At 32.6% G+C, this 25,400-nt stretch overlaps 1 protein-coding gene across 1 annotated transcript in view; it reads right to left on the bottom strand.

Moving 5' to 3' along the window:
• The window catches only part of LOC110030845 (potassium transporter 7-like), a 30,940-nt gene extending 7,562 nt beyond the window's left edge, over nt 1-23,378 (bottom strand). Inside the window, exons 1-8 of the mRNA XM_020733779.1 lie at nt 22,848-23,378; nt 22,305-22,533; nt 21,968-22,216; nt 21,642-21,692; nt 12,107-12,367; nt 4,378-4,430; nt 4,187-4,301; nt 2,928-3,182 (exon numbers count right to left, since the gene is read on the bottom strand). Of these exons, the coding sequence (XP_020589438.1) occupies nt 2,928-3,182; nt 4,187-4,301; nt 4,378-4,430; nt 12,107-12,367; nt 21,642-21,692; nt 21,968-22,216; nt 22,305-22,533; nt 22,848-23,078 (1,444 nt within the window). The 5' untranslated portion in view covers nt 23,079-23,378. The remainder of the gene's footprint in view (nt 1-2,927; nt 3,183-4,186; nt 4,302-4,377; nt 4,431-12,106; nt 12,368-21,641; nt 21,693-21,967; nt 22,217-22,304; nt 22,534-22,847) is intronic.
• Between the last annotated feature and the right edge of the window lie 2,022 nt (nt 23,379-25,400).

Genomic DNA, 25,400 nt, shown 5'->3' with positions numbered 1-25,400 from the left:
AATACATGGAATGTAATTTTAGTATTAATAGCTCTAGTGACAGAAGTGTGACTTTGGGTGATCAAATTATTAAAAGGTGTGAACGATTTAGATATCTTGGGTCCGTTTTTCAAAGCGACAGTGATATAGATGGGGATGTTAATGGTAGAATTCAAGTTGGTTGGTTGAAGTGGAGGAATGCTTCAGGCCTTTTGTGTGATAGAAAAGTATGCTTAGACTGAAAGGAAAATTTTATAAGATGGTGGTGAGACCTGCAATGCTCTATGGCGCTGAATGTTGGCCTTTAAAAGAGAAGCATAATAATAAGTTAAGTGTTGCCGAGATGAGAATGATTAGGTGGATGAGTGGCTTTACACTTAGAGACAAAATGCGAAATGAATATATTCGTGATAGGGTTGGTGTAGCTCCTGTGATGTACAAAATTAGAGAAAGTCGTCTTAGATGGTTTGGTCACATTAAACGTCGACCATCTGATGATCCAATTAGGAGAGTAGATGTTTTAGATTCGACTTGTGTTAAGAAAGACAGAGGTAGACCTAGGAAGACTTGGGCTTATTGTATTAAAAATGATCTTAATTTACTAGAACTATATGATAATATGACACTAAATAGGACGCAGTGGAGAAAAAAGATTCATGTAGCCGACACCACATAGTGGGATTAAGGCTTTGTTGTTGTTGTTGTTGTTGTTGTTGTTTGTTGTTGTTGATGTAATTGTATGAACAGTTTTGTTGTAAACAACATTACAATACTGAGGCAGAATAATCATTGGTCCAGAAATAGCTGCAACACAATTATTTTCAAACTACAAAAAATAAATGAGAACTAGCTTATCCACAGCAACTTCTGTGCGGCAACTTCCTGCCACAGCTTCCTCAAACAGACCCTAAAGGGTCATCTAAATTTTTTCCCATGGCACATTTATAAGGTTTAGTTGTAAATTCACGTAGGGGTGTAAACAAGCTGCATTAAGTCAGGTTGATATCGAAGTTAACCCAAACCACAATAAAAACGAGAATATTATTGTTAAAATTTAAATGAGTTACAACGATGACTCTTCAAAACAAAAAATAAACAATAACAAACATAACACACCCTTGGGCGACGATAAAGGGGTGTCGATGGCGCTACATTTTTCTAGGAAGATAGGAATTATGGTGGGTTGTGTGATGGTAGGACAACAAATAGGGCCTTGATGTGATAAGTCGAGTAGATGGAGAAAGACAAGCGGGCCACTGGGTAGCCACTGAGAAAGCGTAGGGCTGATGGTATGTGGATGGTTGTAGAGAAGGTGAGGGCTGACGACAGGTGTTACGGCGGTGGGAGAAAGTTGGTAGGAGTTACGGTACAATAAGGGAGAAAGGTTGAGAGGAGTTACAGAATGGAGGGGTTACTGGTGAGAGGTGTAGAGGAGAGTCATGGTTGCACGAATCTGGAACAAAGAAGTAGAGGAAGAAACAAACAAGAGTGAAGGGAGGGATGCAATGATGTTGGCTGCAAAGAGGTGGGTGGAAGAAGAGAGAGAATACGTGAAGATAGTCACAATCTCGGAGCAAGTTACAGTCGGAGCACCACATGTCCTCGATATAAACCTAAAAGGGAAAAGAGGGGACGACGGTGACTGTCCAAACAGAACTCTCAGCAAAAACTAATCCTAAACAGAGAATAACACATATATATAATAAATAAGAAGGGGGAGGGGGAAAGAGGCTACAACACTTCAACCCTAATTAGGGCCAACTGATTTAGTCTCCTGGCTGAACCCTGGACCAATTCAGCCTTAACAGCCCCACGTCACAGGCTCAAGTCATCCTCAACTTGAACTTGAACTTGATTAATTAATTAAATTTGAGCTTGAGCTTAATTCTATGAGTTTGAGTGTGCTTATAAGTTGGCTCATTTATTATGAAAGAAAGAAAATGATTTTGATATAAATACTTTTTGTAATAAATTAATAAAAAAATGTAAATTTGGAGAAAAAATGATAAGAAGCCACTTGATATAGTTAATTAACATACAATTTTTAAAAATTTTAACAACTATACAGTTAAACTCTATAATAAAAAAATATTTTTAAGCATATTCATAGTATAATTTTTTAAAAGAGGTGGCCGACAAACTAACGAGTTTAGTTGTAGCTAGTTTGGGGAACATAAGTTTGGCTTGTTAGTTCAAAACTAAACTCATAAACTATTTATCAAGTCGAAAAGCCACAACTCATGAGCTAACGAGTTTAGTCAAGATTGATTTGAGGTGCTAGTATTATCTCAAGACCTAATTTCACACGAGCAGAAAGCTAAATTGATGCATAGAATTTTTTAAGAAAAGATTAATATCAACATATTAACGTCTCAATATTCAATTTGAAGTTTGAATGGATAAAATATAGACATATGGTTTCTAAATTTTACTATTGTCATAAAATTTCATTTTAGCATTCAAATGGACTAAAATACCCCTTGACAAGACGAGCAAGACTGCTAAATTCTAGGTTGTTTGATTCTAATCTCATAATTATGAAATTACTTCACCTACCCCAGACCAATTCTTTTTTCAGTATTTCCATTAATGCCTGCATGGATACGTTGAAAGAAAAGATATTCTTGGTTTACTGGATTTCAATAAAATTTGAAACAACAAAACTCAACATTTGAGCCAACTTTTCCAAGGGAAACATTTTGTTACAAACAGATGAGAACAAACTGACAAAAGAGATAAAAAGTGGTATGACTCATATTATATCACATATTAAGCTGCGAGCTAATTTATTATAAAATTTCTGTAAGGATATTTTTTATCAAATAACAGGGTATTCCCCTGCATACACCTGAAAAAATTTTACATCAACCTTAATGGATAATATATCCGATCTTGACTATAATCAAAATTCAAAATAAATTGAAGCACATGGAATGAGAGTTTAGTACCATATGCATTGCCGATCTCATTTATACTTCCAAAAGTGGCAACAAATCCAATGCAGAAAACCAACAGAAACCAGTTTATGACTGGGATATATATATGGCCCATGAACTTTTTCGAAGTGTGTATTATTTTGAGGCGAGGAAAACAGCCCAGAGCTGTTGCCTTCTTTATACATGAAAAAGTAGCCGTTGTCATAGCCCTGCTTGCAATTAATGCAGCTATCATAGCCACAAACACTACTGGCCAGAAAACTCCACCTGCACACAAAATTACAAACTTTGTACCCGTCTACATAAAAGAAACAGCCATTGAGGCCAAGACACAAAGGTTTGGCAGCAGTATCATTATTTTTAGTACACAAATACAAAAAACTATACCCCACTTTCACCAAAAAGGGACATGAAACAATTTTTATTAGGGCCATTTACATATATAGCACACCATTCTTATGTATTTACCTATCTCACACCTAAACTTTCATATTTACACACATAGCACTCAAATCTTTAATATCACACAAATAGCACTATTACCACTTATTTAAAATGAAATACACCATTTCATGCATAGGTTTAAAATACCAAAGTGCTATGTGAGTAAATATGAAAGCTTGATGCGAGAGATGTAAAAACATAAGCATTGTGTGGGTATGTAAATTTTCCTTATAAAAGTCCTCGTGGCATAACCATGAGTAGAAAAGAAAATAAAAATAACAAAAGAAAAAATACTAATTCATTTCTTAAGTAAAATAAGTGTAGAAGTGAAGCTAAATGAAGCGAAGGGCTCACGTTGCAGGTGGCATCATGAAAAATGTGAAAATTGTTGGAAAGGTGGTCCAAGACTATAGGAACAGAAATGCTTTATTCAGAAGTGGAAGACAAAATTAACAGTAGTGGTGGTTTTGGTGATGTTGAGAACATGTTTCGAGTTTTGGCTCATGTTAAATGAAATGAAAGGCTGTAGCAGATTAAAGTAAGTAATTTAAAGTTGAGTAAAAAAAATTTGAATTCGATGTTAAAAGTTAATGCCATATTACATGTGGTAAGTACAAAGTAGATAAATTATTTGAAAGTTAAAATATAAATATCAAGATTCAAGTTTAAATTTAATTCAATATACCACCTGGTATTTGCAGAATATGGCAAGTGTCAAACTCCTATAGATATGAACAACAATTTAGAAATTAAAGACTACCTAATCATAAGTGCATGATTATGTAAAAGAGAAGATGATGAGAAAACACAACAGCTATTTGGCTTACTCGGCATTGATGAAAAGAAAACCTGCTCATTCTGAGTAGGATTTTCCATGAGAAATGCAGCTTGGCCAAGGTAACCAAGCAACAGGCAGGGCAGAACCAGAAAAATGAAGGTCAACTGCACACATAAATTAATATAATAAAAAAACACTCACAAGTAAAGGACAGCCGCATAAATTTCTCCAAAACTATACCTGAACTGATCTAACTGAGAAATAACAGAGGTCTGCAAACATGGCTTCAGAACCTGAGAAAGAAGTGAGTAGAATTTAATAATATTCCGAAATGGTTAAGCTGCATTCAGAATTGCATTAGCATAAAAATGTCAGCTAAAATAAACTAGAGAAAATACTTTTACACGAAGTTTAAAAGGAAAAGGTCTATCACTGCTGAATATTACTAGCACATACTATATCTACTGATGATTAATAATAACAATATTTTTTATGGTTTTAAAAATAAGAGCACACCAATCGGCCTAACCAGTTCAACTGTAAATCAGCCCTCCAGCTAGTTTGGTTCAGTTTTAAAATCACCTTGGCACAAAAAAAACAAACCACTCAAAACCAGTGATTAAACTGGGGAACCGGTTTGGTTCTATTATTGATCAATTTTTTGGCTTTTGATTTTGATCAGATGGATAGAAAAATAAAAATTGACTAAAATTTGAGGGAGAAAAATTCACATGTTAGAAAATTTTGATTTAAAATCATATTCAAAATAATTAAGAGTGAATTGTCATAATTTTAAATGTTATATATTAAAGTAATGATAATATCATTATTATCTAATTTAAATCGTAATACAATAATTTTAATATTTAATATAACATCCAGTTCAAACCCAATTGAACATTTGAACCTATTCTTCCAATTTAATCTCCCGTCACGATTTTTAAAACCTCAATAATTTCAATGACTTGGATATGTGACCTACAAGATCAATTGTGCCAAAACTAATTATGGCATATGAGTTCTAACCCATATAAAAAGGCCCAATTTGAAGTAAAAACTTGCCAAGTTGGGCAGTCACATAACAAGCTACTATTTGAATTTTTTAGCCAGTGAACGCTTCTTAGTTAATCTAGTAAAATTCAGTTTAAGAAATCAAAATAATTTCGAATGATCTGACACGTTTATCAAGACCTTTTGTTTTTTCCAAAAAATTCAAATATTCAAATCTCAGTTTTCTCATAATAAGCGATTTTCTCTAAAAAGGTTAAACTTTTAAATATAAATTTTAATGTTTTAATTTTCATTTATTTGGCAAGTATTAGAATCTAATATTTTTATGTTAGAGTTCACAGATAATAAAACTAAATCAAGTTGGCCGTTAAACTTGATCTCCAATAGGGATGTCATGTTGAGACATGGAAATAATTTTCTCACTCACTTCGATTGTAAAATAAAAACCGATTACGATTATTTTTTACATGCTTTTTCCATGCAGTCCTAAAACCTCCAAGTTTCTTTAAAATTATCTACTATTACACCTAAAAGTCTACCCAACCTCTTTTCCAATAAATTACCTACCAAAAAAAAAAAAAAAATCAATTACCTACCATATATAAGCATTTATCAAAAGAGATAGCCCTTCATTTAGCCAAGTTTAAAAATAGATGGCTAAGAGATGGTCAGTGGAGTGTCTGGAGATTGGCAATCATCTTGGGCAACGTCAGATAGAACAATTTTTCTATTCGGTATTCGACAACAAGCACTTAGGGGCTGAAGGTGACATTTGGAAGCATAAAACTTTTGTAGTAGGAAATTAATGGCTATCATAGGGATTGGTGATCAGCGAAGAGATCCAAAATAGGAGAAGACAAGCTTTCACCTATCTTCAACGAGTATAATTGATATAAAAATCGTGCACCAGTTTGCAGAGGGGATAAAAGTGAGGGGAGAGGAAGAATACTAGTCAGACATAATATTTAAAATTCAAATATTTGTCAAGTGAAATGAACATCACTCTATATGACCATGGATATAAACGAATTCGTCAAACCATATAAATTCTATTGTTTTCTTTTTCTGGTGTTTCTCCTTGCAGTTATTTTTTTCTAATTCTTGTAAAAAATATTTCCAATCTCAAAATGGTTCAAGTTGCTTCCACTGTGCAACATATATTAATGAGTTCAATCTGATCATAAAACAGTTATGCTCAATTGAGATGATGTTTACACTTTAGGTTGTTGTCATCACAAACAAAAGGCTAGGTTGAAACTATGACAATGGTTACTCGTTAAACGGGTTATAAAATTGAATCTCAATGATACTTGTAACTTGATCGTAAGTGAGGATATCACAAGATAAGAATCAGGTGAAAGTTGTTCTACTGCTCTGAGTCATGAGTAGAGAAAATTGTGTTAAGAAAATACAACAATGAAAGAAGAAACAAATCCGAACAAATGAACCAATCAAAAATATGCAGCGATGCATGTTGGCAATGAAGTAAAACAAACCACATGAAAAGGGCCTATCCATAGAGAAAGAGTGAACAAACTTCAAATCAAATGGTGGAATCAAGAAATGTTGTAATGAGATTTCTAATGCAATTGCAAATAGTCCTACAGAGTTTTGGTTCTTAAACTAGAATGCATCTTTTCATTGAACGCTAAATAAAAAGTTAAAGACTAAATATTTCATAGGAATTAATAGAAAGATCAACTAGTTGATGGTAACAATTGAGCTTTATGGGAGTCGGTCATGTGCAAACTGTGATCATTATGGGTAAATGAGGAAGCTTTAAAATGTAAGGAAAATTCTTAGCTCTAAGATTAGCCTAAGCTTTATTGGGCGCTATGTGAAGGTCATGTGTCTTTTGTTTCTATAATGACTTGTAGAAGATGACCAAGAGTGCAATGATGATAAAGTGCTGAGGTAAAAAGGTGTCTTATGCATCTTGACAAATGCCAAAATAATGGGAACATTTATTACATCTATTGTCGGTGATAGTGGAGGTGCAATGTGGAACATACTTTATATCAAGTGCGCATTTTCACAGATGTTAGACTATACATTGGGATCAAGAAACAGCAAGGTGACAAAGAAAGGATGCCAGTAAAGAATGATATGTTTATCACTAATGAATTAAGCTACTTCAAAATTTCAGTTAACTTTTATGAATGACTGAGGGGGTATTACACAAAGATTTATCTACCAAGACGCTTCATTAAAATTTAATCTTCAAAAGGAAGATTTTTGAAATGTAAGAATAATTTCCTCACCATCTACAAATCCAATTTCTAAACCTATTGCCTATATTTGTAGTATATGTTTTCCAAGCATTAATAAAACCTCAACCTAACGTTTTTACAAGTATTTACCAAATATACATAAAACTCCACCTAACTTGTAAACATATCAATCGCCTCTAGTCACTATATAAGGACATAGTAGCATGATGTTGAATCTCTCGTTCGTCTGGAGATATTGGAGGTTGGCAATTGCATTGATCAATGATATATAAAGGGATTTCTTTGTTGGCTGCTCATCAAAGAACAGCTAAAGGTTTGAGGTGAAGGTTATGTCGTAAGCAATCACACATGGAAACTGATGGCCACCACAGGAGCTAATGATATGCGAGGTGTTCTGATATAGGAGGAGCTAAATTTTCCTATAACTTGGTGAGCAAAAGATTACAAGAATTTTGGTTAAGTTTGAAGAGGAAAAGAGAGAGACCAAAAAAAAAAAATCTAATGAGATAAAAGTACGAAAATTTTTTTACTGTGTATTTATCTCTAATATAATGGAACTGAGATCTTTTAATGTGATTGCGGTCTGTGGATGTAAATAATCTTAGGTGAATCTCATAAATTCTCTTATTTTTTAATGTTTATCCTTGCAAATTATCTTTTCAAGTTCTCATGTTTATTATCACTCTTTAGTCTGCTCTTTTTCCCAACTGTTTGAATCCAAAAAATCATCTTTTTAAAGGGATCCAATAAAACTGGAATTATCAGTAACAGTTGTCAGAAAAATAATGTTTGAAATGTAAAATATGGTACACGAATAGTAATTAAAATAATAACAATAATCATCATTATCATTAGCCATATCTTAATAAGTTTTCATTACAATATAAAGCACTGTTTACTATTCTTTACACGAAGCATTACATAAGAAGTTAAATATATTTCGTGTAAATCTTTTTGCGTATCTCCAATCCAAGTTACATTTAGTCAGCATTTTCTTTTGAATCTTTCCATTTTAATTTTATAGACTCATATTACTGCTGTACCTTCAACCTTTAGCATGCAAGCCCAAATCATCTCAATCTAATTTTCATTACCTTCTATTAAAAAAAAAGATACACAACATAAATAATAATTTCTTAATATCTGCTCAAAATCCTAACTCTAAAATTTTATTCATGTGAGCCCTTTGTCTAGCCTTAACCTTTAATTGTACTTGCAATTTTGGGCTAAATTATTTTATTTGTACTACATTACAATCTAAGATTCAGGGAGGTTCAAGCTTAGGTCTTCAAGAGGTTGGATTGGGATTAGAGTTGTTTGGGATAAGGATAATGTTAAAATAATTAAGTTTCTTTACATGAATCCTAAGCTTTATGCCTTATTAACCAACTTTTGATCAATTCAAAATTCTTAGATATGGAGAGGTGGAGTAAAGGATGAAGTGGTAAGAGGTGGCTGGTTGTGAAGATATTATTAGTGGTAGTGCAAATATCAACATAAAAAATAAAGATTGCTAGAATGAGCAGAAGGGTCAAATGATTTCAGAATGCCTTACAATAAGGAGGGATTGCAAGGGCGATTGATGTTTTTAAGATCTCATCAAAATTTCAATTAATTCCTAATTGATATGTTAAACGAACCAAATTATAAGGTCAAATGCAAGGTTTAAAAAATTGCTTTATTAAGGCAAGACGTAAGTCTCTAAGTGGATCAAAACAAAAACCACAAATAAAAATAATAATAATAATAATAATAACTAATAGATTTTAAAAGGAAAATCATATATATGTTACAAAACATTATTTTGCACTTTTTCACAAGCGCAAACATTCTAAGTGAATTTTCAGTCTTCTAGCACCGTCAGTGATTAACTTGTAACGAAATTTCTATTTTAAGAAAGCATAGCCTTTTTTTTTACACCTTCTCTTAGTACTTCAACTTGAGAGCCATATTTTCAAGCTAAATTTGTTCTTCCAGACAATTTTATAAACTAAAAAATACTAATATGAAAATTGATAAAATAAAAAGAATAAAAATAAAATTAAAGACATTTAAAAAGAATGCGTAGATTTAAAAAACCAAAAAAATCATATTAATAACATAAAAAAGTTAAAATCTAGTAATAAATTTAAAAATATTTTTAAACAATAGTTAAAAATAAAATAAATTGATTAAATATTTACAAGAAAACTTAAAAGTGAAATTAAAGAAGTAAATAAAATCTATAAAATAAAATTAAAAAAAAAGAAAATAAACACGATAAAAGAGACAATTTTATTCAATAATAATATTTGTGGATGATGCTTGTTAAACTTTACAACTAAGTTTATAATAAAAGCAAATTACTACCCATAACTTGAAACATGAAATAAACTCGAGATTTAACCATAAAAGAACCATAACTTAAAACATTAAATATACTAAACAGTTAACAATAAAAGAAAATTTTGATAATTAAATTGAAGCTCGCACTATCATACTTTACCGCAAAACTTCTCCAATTATCTAGCATCCAAGAAGTCATTAGGATCCCATCAAATTTATAGAACAACCCGCTTTGAACATTTTGAAGCCCCACTAAGCCCAACTGGTTTTTCATATGAAGTTAAAGCTTAACTTGTGCATTTACTTCAGAGTTAAGTTAATGTCAAATTTTTTTTAATCAAACTATAATATAATCAATGCTCGCGTTCATTATTCCCTTCTAAAGAATTTTGTTAAGCCTATCATTAAATAAATTCTCAAAATAGCAATAACAACAAGAAGCATACTAATAATAAGAATTTATTATTATGTCTCTAAACTTAGGCCCTGTTTGTGATCACTTTTTGTTCATTATTTTTGTTTTTGTTTTCAATCTATTTTGTTTACTATTTTCGGTCTTTAGAAAACGTGTTTGGTACTATTGTGATTATATGCTTTTAAAATAAAAAAATATAAAATATGTTTAGTCGGATATTTTCTATTTAAAAAAAACTATACTTTTTAAAAAATTAATTAAATTATAATAACTACTAACATGTTAATTAATTGAAATTATTTAATTAATAACCAGTAACGTATTAATTAATTTCATTATTTAACTACCAACATATTTAACATGTTAATTAATTTTTTGGTAAATTATTGAAATTATTAATTAATTAATTATTTTATTAAGTTAAGGTTTTGTTAAATTGAAGTTTTAATTGATTTGAATTTTTTATAACTTTATTAAAATTTTATGGATTAATCAAATTTTCAATTAATTTAATTAAATACTTATTTAATTCTTAAATTAGTATTTTAATTAAGTTAGTATTTTAATTAAGTTGTAAGTTGTTTAATGTTTTATTTAATTATTTATACATTTAATGAAATGTTTAAATAATTTAAATTTTAATTTTATTATTATTAACTTAATTAAATGATTAATGTTCTACTTGAATAATTATGAGTTTAACTGATTAATTATTAAGTTAATTAAGTATATTTATTATTAAATTGAGTACTTATGAGTTAATTAAATTCATTTAGGTTACATTTAAATAATTAGTGATTTAAATAGATGATTATTACTTTAATTAAGTAATTTTTATAATTCTATTAATTTATTAATGAGTTAATTAAGCTGGTTTAGAAGTTAATTATTGGATTAATAGCTTAATTTGGTTATGTTAATTTAGACCAAAGATGATTAAGCGAATTTAAGGTTTTAGGGTTTAGCTCCAAAGAACATATTTTTTAAACAACGAAAACACAATTTCTTTATTTTTTATGTTTTGAAAACTCGTCTCATGTGTCCTTAAAACAAAAAAATAAAAACGAATAAACAAAGACTATTTTTTGGTTTGTTTTCCGTTTGAAACAGAAAATAGAAAATGATTCCAAATAGGATCTTAGTAATTGCCAACAAATATGCATTTCTGGTTTTGCAGTATACAATCCATAATCAAGAGATTCAAAAAAGAATGTCTTCGGGAACCAATTAGTGCCAATGGATGTCATATAATTTTGATTTTGCATGTGAAATCGATAATAAAAAGCTGTAATTTTGTCACAAAATTATAGCAACTGATTCTTCCAACATAAACAGCCCAGCCCAACAAATGGATCCAGCCCTAGTACAAAGTTAACTAATGTGAAAAGCATTTTTTTAAGAATGATTCTAATCAATCTATCAGCATTCTAAATCCTAAAGAGAAAATGAGTACGAATCTTAAAAAATTATATGTTTTAAAATTTAACTATAAACCTATACGAATAAAAAGAGGAGTAAGGGTCCTTAGACTATTAATTAACTAAATGTTAAAAAAGTAAATATGAATTTGGACAAGGCAGTTCATGAAAAGCTTGTCAATCCACCGAATCATCTGTAGCTTCTATTTTGCTGTCGATGCAAGCAAAATAAGGAAAAATAGAGCACAAGTGAAGACAGCAATCTGCTAAAATTCTATGATCTTTCCGATTAAAATACAATATAACACCAAGCATCCTGGTAGAAAAAATGATTGATATCCCTCAGGTAAATATCTAACAAAAGAAATGGGGCAATGTACACAACCTGCATAATGGTCAATTACATAATAATTTATGATGATCCAAAATAGTTGAGAAAAGTTTAATTGATCTTAAATAAACCTAAATAAGTCAAACCAAAAGCAGGTATCCAGAGCAAAATTTCTTGTAAAAAACAAATTAAGCATACTTCCGATAAAATTCAGTAATTTGAGTTCAAACTTTCATACCTGTTGCGCTAAGTAGGCAACCTCCAAGTGACATCCAAGCTTGAGCAGGATTTTTCTTAAAATAAAGGTAGATATAAACCGGATTAAAGGCTTTAAAAGCTATAACCCCATATTTAACAATATTGTAAACCCCAATGCCTCCAAGACAACAAAACCATAAGAACAGGGCAGGGCCAACAGCAAGCCCCATTTTACTTGTTCCAAACCTCTGTACACTGAATAATACTATTAGACATGCAACTGTAATCATTACCACTGCACCTGATAAAAAAATAATAATAATAATAAATAAATCAATGAAATGAAGTTCAATAAATCCATGGTTCCGCAAGTGGAAAACACATTTAAAATGATAGAAATTAGTGATTTACCAAAATGTAACCCAAAAACTTCCCTCATTGAAAATTGCGGAATTTGATAAAAAAAAGTTGGACGCTGTTTTCTTTTTTCACAAGAATTGAAGTGACCGAATAACAGGAACATATCAAAAAACAACATTCCTCAAATTTTCAAAATTCGAAATGTCATACAGTAAGAATGTTCTATTACGTGTGAAGATAACACTCACTGAATTATACTGCGCTAATATACTACTGCAATCTGGAGACCAGCGAACACATTATAAAAAAGCATGTGAAAAAGCTTTTATTGGTTAAGCATCTTTACTTTGATGAAGAATATGAAAAGCTCGCATGATTGATCAGAACTTAGTTTCTATATTTCATCATATTTTATAATTTATCACAGCTAAAGCACAAACGTCCAAATGTTATTTACATTTTATAAATACAGTTCGCTCAAGGTCCCACTTAGTGGGACAAAGGCTTGTATTGTTGTTGTATTTGGTTCAAGTTCCAGAAGTAATTTTACTTTAAATATGAATATCTTCTAAATCTGTGTTATCCATAAATTGGGTAAACACAAATACATGAAGGCAAAAAGTTTTTTTTCTAGGAATAATTGATGAGCTCCAATACCCTTCTAGAGCTCTGCTTAGTGAAGAGAATAAGTTTGTGAAAAGAATATTTCTAGTTTTTGATGTTGAAAAACATCAACAGGGTCCTCATACACAACTGAAACATGGATGTGGGGAGGATTTTATAGTCTGTTCTAGAAACCTAAATTAGTGCAATTATAGGAGATTCTAATAAAATATCTCAGAAAATAAAATCCATTGCTGCTAAATCAAAGGAACTAGAAAAAAAAATGTATTACTATGTTATTCCATAATAAATTGAAAGGACTGGCATTCAAAAGATCAATGACTTGGAAAGAATAGTAATCAAATAAGTCTGATATAAAAATCCAAGGGAGACCAAAAAAATTCTCAAGATGAGAATGAATCACAACAAGGCCATACATATCTTAAATCTTTCATAATCATAATATAATGAGAAGTTATTGGATAGATTCAATATCAAAAAAGACCAGAACTGTAACAAAACTCACTGCCCATTTTTTATTATCTAAGGAATAAATATCAAAATTTGAAAAGGAAAAGAAAAACATGGTCAAAATATCTTAAGTTGTAGTCACTGGATCACTCATCATCCAATGCTATATAAAAAACCAAATGTGGTTGTGCACACACAAGGGGATTTAACATATATATCTAATCGAAGAAAAGAAGATTGCAGGGCTACATTGCTTCATATTTACATTGAAACCTAGACAAAAAGAAGTACTACTGAGCAGATGTATAATTTGGGTGATATCACAATCAGCTGGGGGTCACTATGATAGTTGTGCTACAACTATTAAGGCTAAATATGTAGCCATCACAAAAAATAGTAAAAATACAGTCTTGATCAAAACCTTTCTAGAAGAATTTGATGTGTCGCAAGAAGATGTCATGCTCTTCTACAACAAAAAAAATGTTCATTTAATAAAGAATTTTGTCTTTCAATCTCAAACAAAGAATATATAACTTAAGAATCACATTAAACACAGTTTGCTTAATGGAAATGAATGTCCTAACAGCTCATTGATATCAATTGGGTAGAGAACCTCACTGGTATGCCTGCAAAAGCCAAAAGAAACTCAAGTAAAAATGCTGAGGCCATTTAAAGTAAATCTCCATGAATGATGATTTAGAGGTGTAACATACTTGGAAACTGACCACTAAGAAGGTACACCAAAAAATTGTCTCTAATTGCAAGAAAGTTAAAACTATGGAGCAAATTTCTTTCTTCCATCAAAATTGTATAAAATATGATCGAGATCTCCTATGCTTTTCTAGTATTAATTGAGGTTTATAAATATATGATCATTTTTTGTGTGTTCTAACATCTTTGAATTTTTAACAAAAAATCATAACTCCAAAATAAAATTAGTATACAAGCAATAATTACAGTGAACTACGGCATTAAATGTAAAGGTTAAAAGAGAATAATGTGCAGTGTATGACAATATAAAATATCCATTTGATGGATAATGACATCCAAGGTAAGCCCTCATTTGTGCCTAAACGTTTGTGGTCCGATGAATATTGATGAGTGATGATAAATTTTTCTTGCTTCAGAATCCCTTGAAAATAGGAATTGAATCCTCTTTTCCATTCAAGCAACAATACTTGGAAGACTAATCTATGAATTAAAAGGCCACTCAGATTCAATCGCATCAATATACTCAACAGTAGTAATAAGACCAAAGGCTAACTTCGCTTGAGAATTTTACTAGAGCTTGCAAAATCTTGTAGGATTTCATATTTCCAATCAACAACTTGTTAATATTATAAATAGAGCCTTAGAATGAAAGTTTCCGCATCTCTTAACTCTTGAGGAAAGTGGAGCCTGGTCCACTATTTTCGATTTGGCAAGAATCTGTTATGATAAAATATTTAATTGTTAACTAAATATTTACTTCCTTAAAGATTTTCCTCCAAGTCAATTGCCTGAAAAGCTTCATGCAGAATCTCGTGAGATCTTGGAAATCTTCCTCTTATTTATTTAATTAGCTTCGTCTGCTTCTTATAAAAGGCTAAACCAACCTGCTCTCCCTACACATCCCACAAACTCCTCTTCAGCTGAAGCTTAAAGGAAAAGGAAAAAGAAAAGCTTTTGCTTTCGGTTTCTTTTTTTTGGCTTAAAAGAAAAAAATTATTTCTTGTGTTCCTTTCTCGCGGCTTTGAGAGAGAGGAAGGAGAGGTGAGGATGAGGAGTGAAAGGAAGAGAGAAATGGTTCTTTCTTGTAAACGTCGAGACGTTCGACGGTGTAATTCCTCGAAGTAATAAAATCCTCTGCAGCTCCGTGGACGTAGGCAATTTGCCGAACCACGTAAATCTTGTGTCGCCTTTTTTTAGTGTAATTTTTTTATTTGTTTTTCGCTTTATTGCCGTCGTTTTTTCATAACATTAACAAGAAGCAAACAGATGTAATATATAATGTGGGAGAGGGTTTACATTTGAGAAAGAAAGGAAGAGAAAATTTTTTTGGGTGCTTTCAGTGGATCTTCGTTTTCTTCACGATGAAAAAAGTGCTGCTATTTTTTGTTCTAGCAACATTCTAAGTCAAAAGTACACATTTAAATGTTCTCCACCGAGTTGCAAACAAAAAAAGTATAAACTGAGAGAATTTGTAACTAAAAAGAATGTGCAACAAAATGTGAAGGTAAAACGCTACAGGGCAACAAAAAAATGAAGACTTAAAATAGAGTAGTGGCATCTTGCATGTGATGATTGCAAAGAAGGTCATGAATGTACTTCTGCTAAGATAGGAGTTTATCATGCTTTATGGGTGAGACGTAGAAAAAAATAAAGATCCCTGGGGGAGCTTGATAGATAACCAATTAGTAAAAATCCTAATAATAAATATAGGTGTTTTTGTATAACTTCCAATAAGAATAAAAATATCAACATAGACAGATGAAGAGCATGGCGTCTTGTTGCCAAGAATTAAATAGCAAAAAATCCCACTTGGATCCAATAAAGCTAGATTGAAGAAAAGTGCAATACATCATGGAAAGAACTTACAAGTTTTACAATAGGGATGAAAATTGAATTGAAATCAACACCAAAGTCTTGTAAAAAATCTCTAGCGTGAGCTATATGTTTGTCCACATTGTTGTGAACTACTGAAGTCGATGAACTGAGTGCTATTAAGGTTGTCTGATCCTCATTTCTATAAAAATCAAAGTCAACTATAAAGGTAGAGGTCAACAATACTAATAATAACAAGCATTTATCCCACTAATTGGGGTCTGCTACATGAATCATTTTCCTTCATTGTGTCCTATTGAGTGTCATATTTTCATTAAATCAATGAAAATGCAAATATAAACAATTCAATCAAATATTTTATCTCATAATAATAGTTGTGTTGATATTAAGGGTCCGTTTGGCAGAGAGTCGAGAGCGCGGTGTGGGGCGCAGTCGCTGAGTTCGGCCGTTTGGGAGCGCGGCGGTGCTGCTGTGTCCCTCATTTTTTGTTAAACTCCAGCCGCGGATAGAGGCTCGTGGCCGGCGTTCGACAGTTGGCCTTTTACGAATCAAGCCCCCAGTTCGGCCTTCAACCCCGCTATTCTGCTACCCAGCATACCCCAGCCTCCCATGGCCGCCTCCCTTCCCAGGTACCCTAAGCACCACCTTGTTCCAAAAGCCTTCACAGGGGGCATTCCCCTTGTCGATGCCCAATGCGCGCTTCTTCCGACCCCCATGTCTCCACCCAGAGTAGGATACCTTCGTCTCCTCCACTTTTATTTTGATTTTAAAAAATATTTATGAATTTATGATTACTTTGGGAGGAGATAGAGGACCATTCCTTTTATTTGAACTGCTATGTTGTGAAAGCAGTGGATGGGGTTAGGGTTTTTGACGAGGCGAAGGATGAGAGGCCCATCACTGTGATAGATAATTACGACAACTTTACTTATAATCCTTGTGTAAGCAAACCCTGATTATTAGGTTGTTTACGAATCTTAGCCATGCAGGAATAAGGGGTTAGGTGTCTTTGTTGTTGATTGGAATTTAACAGTAATATGTTTCCTAAATTTGCTTATTTGTTTGAAGATATGGACCCCATGCTCCTTGCTTTTCCTGCACACAAGAAGGAAAAATTGTTAAAAATTTATTTGAATTGTTACTCATATTTTGGTGGATTTCAGGCGATGGATTTAAGAGCTTATTTTAATAGCAGTAGTTTTTTAACATAAGTCAGCTTAAACCCTTTCAAAGTGATAGATTGGTGTGCTTCATAGATTTAAATATTGCTTGATCCTATTGAGAAAATGAGTCTACGCACAAACTTAAAAGACTAGAGGGCCCATGTTTTGCAGATATTTCTTCTATCTGCAGTTTAGAGAAAGGTTCTACAATGTATTATCAAAATATTTGGTCCATAGAACCTATAGTATGTAGAATTTTAATAGATACATGAAATTAATATAGAATGTTATGCAACTTTTGAATGACTTACATGGTCAACCGTTTTGGAAGTGCAATTGCCTCGTACCTATAAAACAGGATTAAAATTACCAGACTTGATTTTTGTTTTATAAATGTAAATTTTCTTAAACATTAAACAGTGTGATTTTAATCAACATCCCTTATGAAATCCATCTTTCTTTGCTACAATGATGTTCCTAAAAAGTAGAGGCACTCTCAAACCAATACTCCGCGAAAGTTTAGCTCAAACTTGGGAAGTTTTATACATTCCTTGATTTTGATTTTTAGTGGAACAACAAGTTCATTTCTTTTTCCCGGCGAAGATGTCAATTGGTTTTAGTTTCAGATATTTTATTATGGAACCATGCTTTGTGATAAGATAAGTGATAGAAATGTTAATAGTAGAGAAAAGGTTGCATACTTTCTTTATTGCTCTTGATGAGTCATTTTATTGATTTTCATGTCAATTCATTTGCTGGGAATTAAAGAACAAAGGCATGTTATAATCATTAAATTAAAGAAATGTATAATTGGTTACATTTGAGTGCTTTAGTATCAAGCTTATCTCAATGTTGTTTGTTGATGTGAATAAAAGCTCCGATCAGGATAAATGGATTAATGGATGATATCTTTCTTATTTATCTCACAATTCTTGTATTTCTTGAGCGTTGAAGATGATTTTATTTTTTTTAGAAAAGGTGATATCAATAGATATGTGCTGAGTATAATGAAATGTTGGCTTGTTTTTGAGCTATTCTTGTTTAGTTTTAGACACTTTTGGTACTCACTGTTAAGTGAGTTGTGTATCTAAACTTTTATTCTATTTTGAAATGAATTTTTGCTTCTGAAGTATCAAATATGTGGTTGTCACAGTTCTATTTTAAACATATTTACTAAACATACACAGCATGGTCATTTTTTCAAAACAACTGCCCCAAAGTTGTTTTCACACAGCTGCACCAAACAGACAGTCAGTTTCCCCGCAACAGCTTCCTGGGGACGCGCAGCTACAACTGCGTCAAACAGAGCCTAAATCTCAACTTGAAAGATTTATATTTTAAAAATTAAGCTTTAAATAATATTTGAATAAATTAAATCAATATAATTTACGGAACCTGATCTTATATAAGCAACAAATAGTCGTGACATTCAAAAATATATATTTTCCCAATGATGACCTTGTTAAAATTGAATTTCAACCGAAATGGTCTACCTTTAAAATGAAATTTCACGGTTAGAATGTAAATTTTTAAAATAAAAATTATAAAAAGGGCAATCCAAAGATCCAAGCATAAACCAATTCTCTATAAGTAAGGCAGAGTCGACAATGTTCAAAAATATTAATTCTTCTCATTATGACCATGTCAAAGATGAAGTTTAACCAAAGAAGCCTACTTTTAAAATGAAATTTCATATTTAAAATGTAAACTTTCAAATTGATAACTATGAAAAGAGCAATCCAAAGAGTCAATCATGAATCCAATCCTCTATAAGCAAGGCACAGTCGACAAGATTCAAAGTTATTTAAGTCACAAAAAAATCCCAATCGAAAATATTTTTTTTCAAAATGCCCCAAATTTTAACAAAAAATTATTTCAAAATTCAAACCTTGATGAAATCTAAACAAAAAACTCAAATTATAAACTTCAAAATGCTTATGTAAATTTTCTCATCTAAAAACTTAAAAATATATCTTATTCACAATCAATATTAGTTTGTCGAAGGAGATAAATTTAAGATCAACTAGAACTTACATAAATCCAATGTCATGTTAAATAAATAATTATATTCATTCTCAAATCAATATAGACCTAGTAAAAATGTGGCCCAAGTCCTTTTTCAACAGTATTTGGTAAGTTGACCTTATAAATATAGCGCTTACAACTAGAGCTCTCTGACTAGATGATTTGACCAGACATACTCTATTATATTAAGGTTACATTATAGTCGTGTGTTCTCCAATGCCTTTTTCCCCCTTGAGACATAAATCATAGTGTATTTGATATGGCATAAAACCCCTCTGTTAACTAATGTTGACTTGAATTAGTTTGCTTAGAAAATCATCCACCATAGATCTACAAAGTCTCATTGGATGACGCAATACAAGGGTCGTAATAAGGATCTTTCAATGAGGTTGGGTTGACTATCTCCCCTAACTAAGTAAACAATGATCCATAATAACCCGACACGACGGAAAAATGACATCTTAATCAAATTTGTCATCATTCCCCCATTTATCCATTATTGGCTAACAATGATAAATTTTGTAATAAAAAAACTTAAATATTTTTATCATAGGTTGAAGCAATCAATGATAAAATGATTAGCCTAATCGAAAATATTCCGATTATTGAGAGAGAATTAATTATAGGGGCTTGCGCTTATGAAAAGTCTTGAACTATAGATCTTAAGGTGTTTGTAAAATGACAATGAAATCTTTGAGTTGTATCTTATCTACAATCTAATCTGTTTTCTAAAATTTGATAAGAAAAATAACAAAATATATCTCTACATTTTGAAGGGAGTTGGGCGCAAATTTTCAAAGCCTGCAATAAAAAGTGATAAAAGATTGTTCCATAAATTTATGTATGATAATTCTAGTGTTTTCGTTTTGTATAGTGCAACCCCAAATGAAAGATGGAAACTTATTGCAAATGCAAGAGTTACATGGATCACTAGATAATTTATTTTTTATGTGAAGAGAAATTAGGCAGATAAAAGGAAAGATGCTATTGCGTTATTATTGTAGCAGTGGTAATTAGCAGTGATTTTGAAGAGTAAGGTGGCCAAAAGTACAAACTTTATTTTGACATCCGAGCAATGCAAAGCTAGCATTCAAATTCTTCATAATAGAATGAGATGAAAAAAATAGAATGGATGGTTTGTTATGTTTGTAAATTTGAGAATGAAGATAGTAAGTTTTTATGAAGTTCAAGAGAACACGGCAAATCATTGAATGATATAGGATTAATGAAATTGAAGAGTGGTGGAGCCAATGTGTGTGATTCAAATATTGTCATTGCCATTGATAATAATGTCCTCAAGACCATTGTATTAAGACATTATCGAGAGATTTTGAGAATCGGATGTCATGTGAGGTGAGACTCCGAAGTCAATGACCCAAGCTATATGATAGATTTCATCATGTGATGTGCTTGAGCAATAAGAAAAGGTGTTGACTTGGAGCAACAAATCATTGTCATATGCCCAAATTTGCGGCTGAGTTAACATTGAGCTCAATTGCAATTAGTATTGAATTAAAATCACAATTTTGTTTTATTAGGAGATCTACAAGGATGATAATTACCAAGAAGTCTGCTTTTGCTAATTTTGATATTGAATTTTATTGTCCGCTCTTTTTGTTTTGGTTTTAAGTTTTTTTTTTTTTTTTTTAATTTCTTGTTGGATCCCTTTTGATTAAATTGAAAATTAAATCACATTATGTTTAAATAATTTGCATTCCTTATCCGTGAATTTAGATGAATTCATGATGGAGAGCAAGACCTGACGAGATGAGCTATCACTTGTTTATAATTTGAAGGATAAGAAAATAAAAGGCATCTTATAGAGATCAATAATTGAAGACCAAAGACAAAAGGCAACAGAAATTAAAAAACTACCATCTTATAGTTTGCACGAAGCATGTTAACAATTGATGGCAATCAAAAGAACTCATAACTTCTAGCTTGCAATATGTCATCAATTGAACATCATGAACTAATAAGGTTCAATCTAATAATAAATCAATTTTATACATAATCATTGATGAAACTATTCACAAAACAGAATTTAGCTACCCTTCTAAAAATGAATTCTTCACTTAAAAAAAAACTTCTACGAAGACAAAGCATGATTCCAAGCCTTTCAGGATATGCTAAGTAATACTTAAGTCCCCAAGAATGAACTATTTGTTAGTCTCATTGACTTACAAAAAGAATGGATGTATGGAATAACCAACTAAACTCCTAACTATCTTGCAATAGATATTTATTCTACTGCATGCAAACATGTCGAGAAATTAAACAACATTCACCATGTTCAACATTATCAGATTTAAGAAAAAGAACTACAAAGTCTAAATCATATCCTTCAACAAACAAAGCTCAGATTTTCCTAAGGAAGACACTTCAAAACTAAATTAAAAAGTAAATCACCTTGTTCAACACCGGCAATTCCAACCTTGAGCCCATTCACAGCTGACATAACTGCATCTCAAATAAAAGGAAAGTTAAGCTCATAAAAAATAAAAAAACCACAAAAACATAAACCTAAGCAGTGTGGGAACTAGACATGGGCTAGGGGTGCTCTTCCCCTCCCTATACTTAAAAGAAAAAACATAATACAACATACAATATGAAAGATTTACCCTTGAATTCTCCACCCCCAACCTCCCCTAAATAATTTCGGCTATGTTCTTTTGTTCCTCATTTTAAATCCTAATTCTGCCACTAACACTAAGAGCCCAAAAGTGTTAACCAACCTGACATCGCAGGCGTGACAACACCGCCTGCTATCACCATAGCGGTACCAAATAGAACCAAGATTAGAAGCATTTTTTTAAGTAGTGCAGAGTTTTCAAGATGTTCTTTGAGTTTTAAAGATCTCTCTAACTCTGCTGATGGAACTTTCAGTCTAAAGCTTGAAATACGAGCATCAGAAGGCAATTGGTTTGGAAGAAGACTAGCTTTTGCATTTCTGCATATCAAGGAATACAGAGCAAAAGTCCCCCCTGCATATAGCAGTATAAAAAAACCATGATTCTTGATTTAAGATTCAAGAATACTAGAACAGCAACCCTTTCGTATCCTTAATCATACCTTCTCCATCATCATTACCCCAGAGCACTATCAAAGTATACTTCACCAGTGGTATCAGGATCAAAGTGTAGAGAACAAGAGAGAGTGCTCCAAGTACATCTTCCTTCTCAGAAATAGGATATTTATTAAACATGATATCAAAAGTATACAACGGACTAGTTCCAACATCCCCAAACACAACTCCAAGAGTCTGAAGAACCAATATAAGACTCCGACGCAAATTAAAATCCTGAAATTAAGTATCATAAGTTTCAGAAAGAAGCAGTTTTTATAATGTATATTGTCTAGGTTCAAAACAATGCAAAAGCTGTAAGTTTAGTCGAAATGCTAGTTTGAATTAAATTGAAGAATGTACAAACTGTCATTTACTAGGGGCGAAAAAAAAAGGGGAAAAAAAACTAATGCATAAGCTCATCAATGAGACTAGTATCAATACATACTAGTCTCATTGATGAATACATACCAAAAACCAAGTAAAACTGAAAAAAAATAAAAATTAAACAAAAGACAGCAATATTATGATCAGCGAATTAGTTCACCTACCTCGTAATCATGCCTCTGGGCTCCAGGAACCTCAAGCGCCTCGACATCAAAGGAATCAATCCTGGGGCCAGTCCTGATCAATCTCTGCTCAACATTATCCTCTTCCGCAGACTCGTAACTGCTTTGCACTCCTCCCTCATCGGAGTCGTCCTCATCCTGAAAAACCCATCTGGATTCCGTTGAATCCATCTTAACCAAACCACCATTCGCCCTATCCGACCCCTCCGCCATTAGTCCCCTTCACAAAGTTCCCCCGAATCGGCTTCAAACCACAGTAATCTCCATCCCTTAGGGAATTTCCACGAAATCAACATATTGCAACATGATAGAATCAATAACACCAGAACAGAAAAAATGAGATCGAGCGATTTTTCGATTCGATGAGCTTCGGATTCGAACGAAAGTGATGGATACAGATGAAGTAGAAGAATTGAATGTTTTGCACTTTCTTCCACGCTCTCACAGAGAGAAGAAGGTCGGGACTCGGGAAGGGAGTGGAGAAGACGAACCCTGTAAAAGCGAGCAACTTTCGCCAAGGAATAGACTTTCAAGAAAAAACTAAAAGACGAGAGGATTTGCATATTTATCCATCGCTCTCTAACAACGCGGAGCAAATGGATTGAAAAGTAAATAATTTTTAAGTATGTAAAATGTAATTTATTTATTCATATAATATTGTAACCTAAAAATTGTAATTATAATATTATCAGCATTAATATTTTATTAGAAACTAAAATGCGCATTATTATGTGTATATGTCAAAATCTTTATGTAATTTGAACATTTAAATAATAGATAAGTATCTATAAAACTCAATATCATTAATTTTATAATTTTTTGTAAATTCTTCCAATATAATTTATTAAAATTTTCATTTAAAATCTATTACGGCCGACGTGACCAATCTTATCATTTTTATCTTCTTTTTTTGTGGCTTTGTTCTCTCCTGGGTAGCCTATCTAAGTACATTGGCTTCAGCTGCCTTCGCCCTTCCCTTAGTTGAAGCAAACTCATGTTCAATCTCTTATCGTTTCTACCATTTTTGGGAAAGGATCGTAGATTGGAGACTAAAAGCCTCTCGGGCCATCAAATGGTATTAGTTAGTTATTTGGCATAGCGAGCGGGCTTTACCCTAGAAGGGTTTCTTTATAGACAGAAGACCAGATGATGTTGGCTAACGATGAGGGGTATTGAGACGTCGTCAGGGAATCAGAATATCAAACCTCTCGGAGGTCAATCATCCAAGTTGGTGCTCATCTTCGCCTCCAGGTACTCCATTGAAATCCAGTTTAATGAGAACGCATTTCATTTTTTCTGAGATGGGGTAAGAGGCAAGTCGTTCGAATCAGCAGCATGGGCATTCCCCTCATGAAGTCCCTTTGTGACTGTTGGGCTCGGGCTTCTCATGAGCAAATCTAGCTAGCCCGACTAAAGAAGTGTGGGTCACTTCATCCCTAGAAAGAAGGTCGATGAAGGAAGTAACGGCCATCCGCGGGCTAGCGCACATTGCTTCTTATCTCTCTACCGAGGCCTCCCTCCCAGAATGACTCAACTCCACAACACCAGAGTCCTTTCAACCTCTTGATGTTGCAAGCCTGAGTGACCTGAGACTGATAGAACACTTTTAGTAGAGGCTAAAGATGTATAAATTTTGATGAGGATTAGCTTGTTAGTAGAATTTTTTAAGAAATAATAGATAAATCAGAAACGAATAAACAAGTATGCACCTTTCAAGTCTTCTCCTGCAAGAACCACCTCGGGTTTCTGTCGACCCACCACTCTAGTAGTTTTTGCGTGAGCAGTTTTTGTGTGAACAATCAAATGGGCCTTCTTCTTGGCCTCTTAAGCATCAACTGCTACCTCCCTCTCAAACTCTTGAGCGTTGGAAGCTTTTCAGTCATCCTCGATCAACTGGCTAAAATCCTCTAGTTGTAGCACCCTGTCGATAATTATTGGGTTGAGATGTTAACGGATCGAAAGCTTGAGCCCCTCGACATCAAGCTTCCACTAACATTTGATATGACACTTTCTTCTTTGACTTGTTGGAGCATCACCAAACGAGATAATATGGGTGTACCATCTTTAAAGGGGAAGAGCCCAAGCAGAAATGAAGCTTACAGTCCTTAATCTTATTTTACAGCCACAACAGTTGGAACTCGCCTATATAGGCAAACAAAATTAGGCCATCTTGGCCCACCAGTAATGAGCAAAAGTAGTTGAAGAGCTCGATTGACCACGGAATCTCTGGCCATTGATAGAAGATGATGAAGGTCATAGCGACCACTATGGAAATACGTATTATTTAAGCGCGAATGATTCCATAGTGAGTGAAGATGGCCCACAATTGTCCACAAAAAGGCAATTTAGATCGAAAAGAAATTGATCCTTATAGGAGACAATGTCTAAACCATACAAAGCAATCGTTCATTCATCCTACTCAGTAACTCAAAGCCCATTGGTGGGATTAAAGATAGCGGTCTCTTGCAATTGATCCACCTCCCTCAAAGACATCCATGATTGGTCATTCAATTCGATCGATCAAAAGAGCTTGGG

Source organism: Phalaenopsis equestris, unplaced genomic scaffold, assembly GCF_001263595.1.
Source record: "Phalaenopsis equestris unplaced genomic scaffold, ASM126359v1 Scaffold000761, whole genome shotgun sequence".
In the NCBI taxonomy this organism is placed as follows: Eukaryota; Viridiplantae; Streptophyta; class Magnoliopsida; order Asparagales; family Orchidaceae; genus Phalaenopsis; species Phalaenopsis equestris.
The sequence above is the reverse complement of the archived record's forward strand: the minus strand, read 5'-3'. Positions and strand labels throughout refer to the sequence as shown.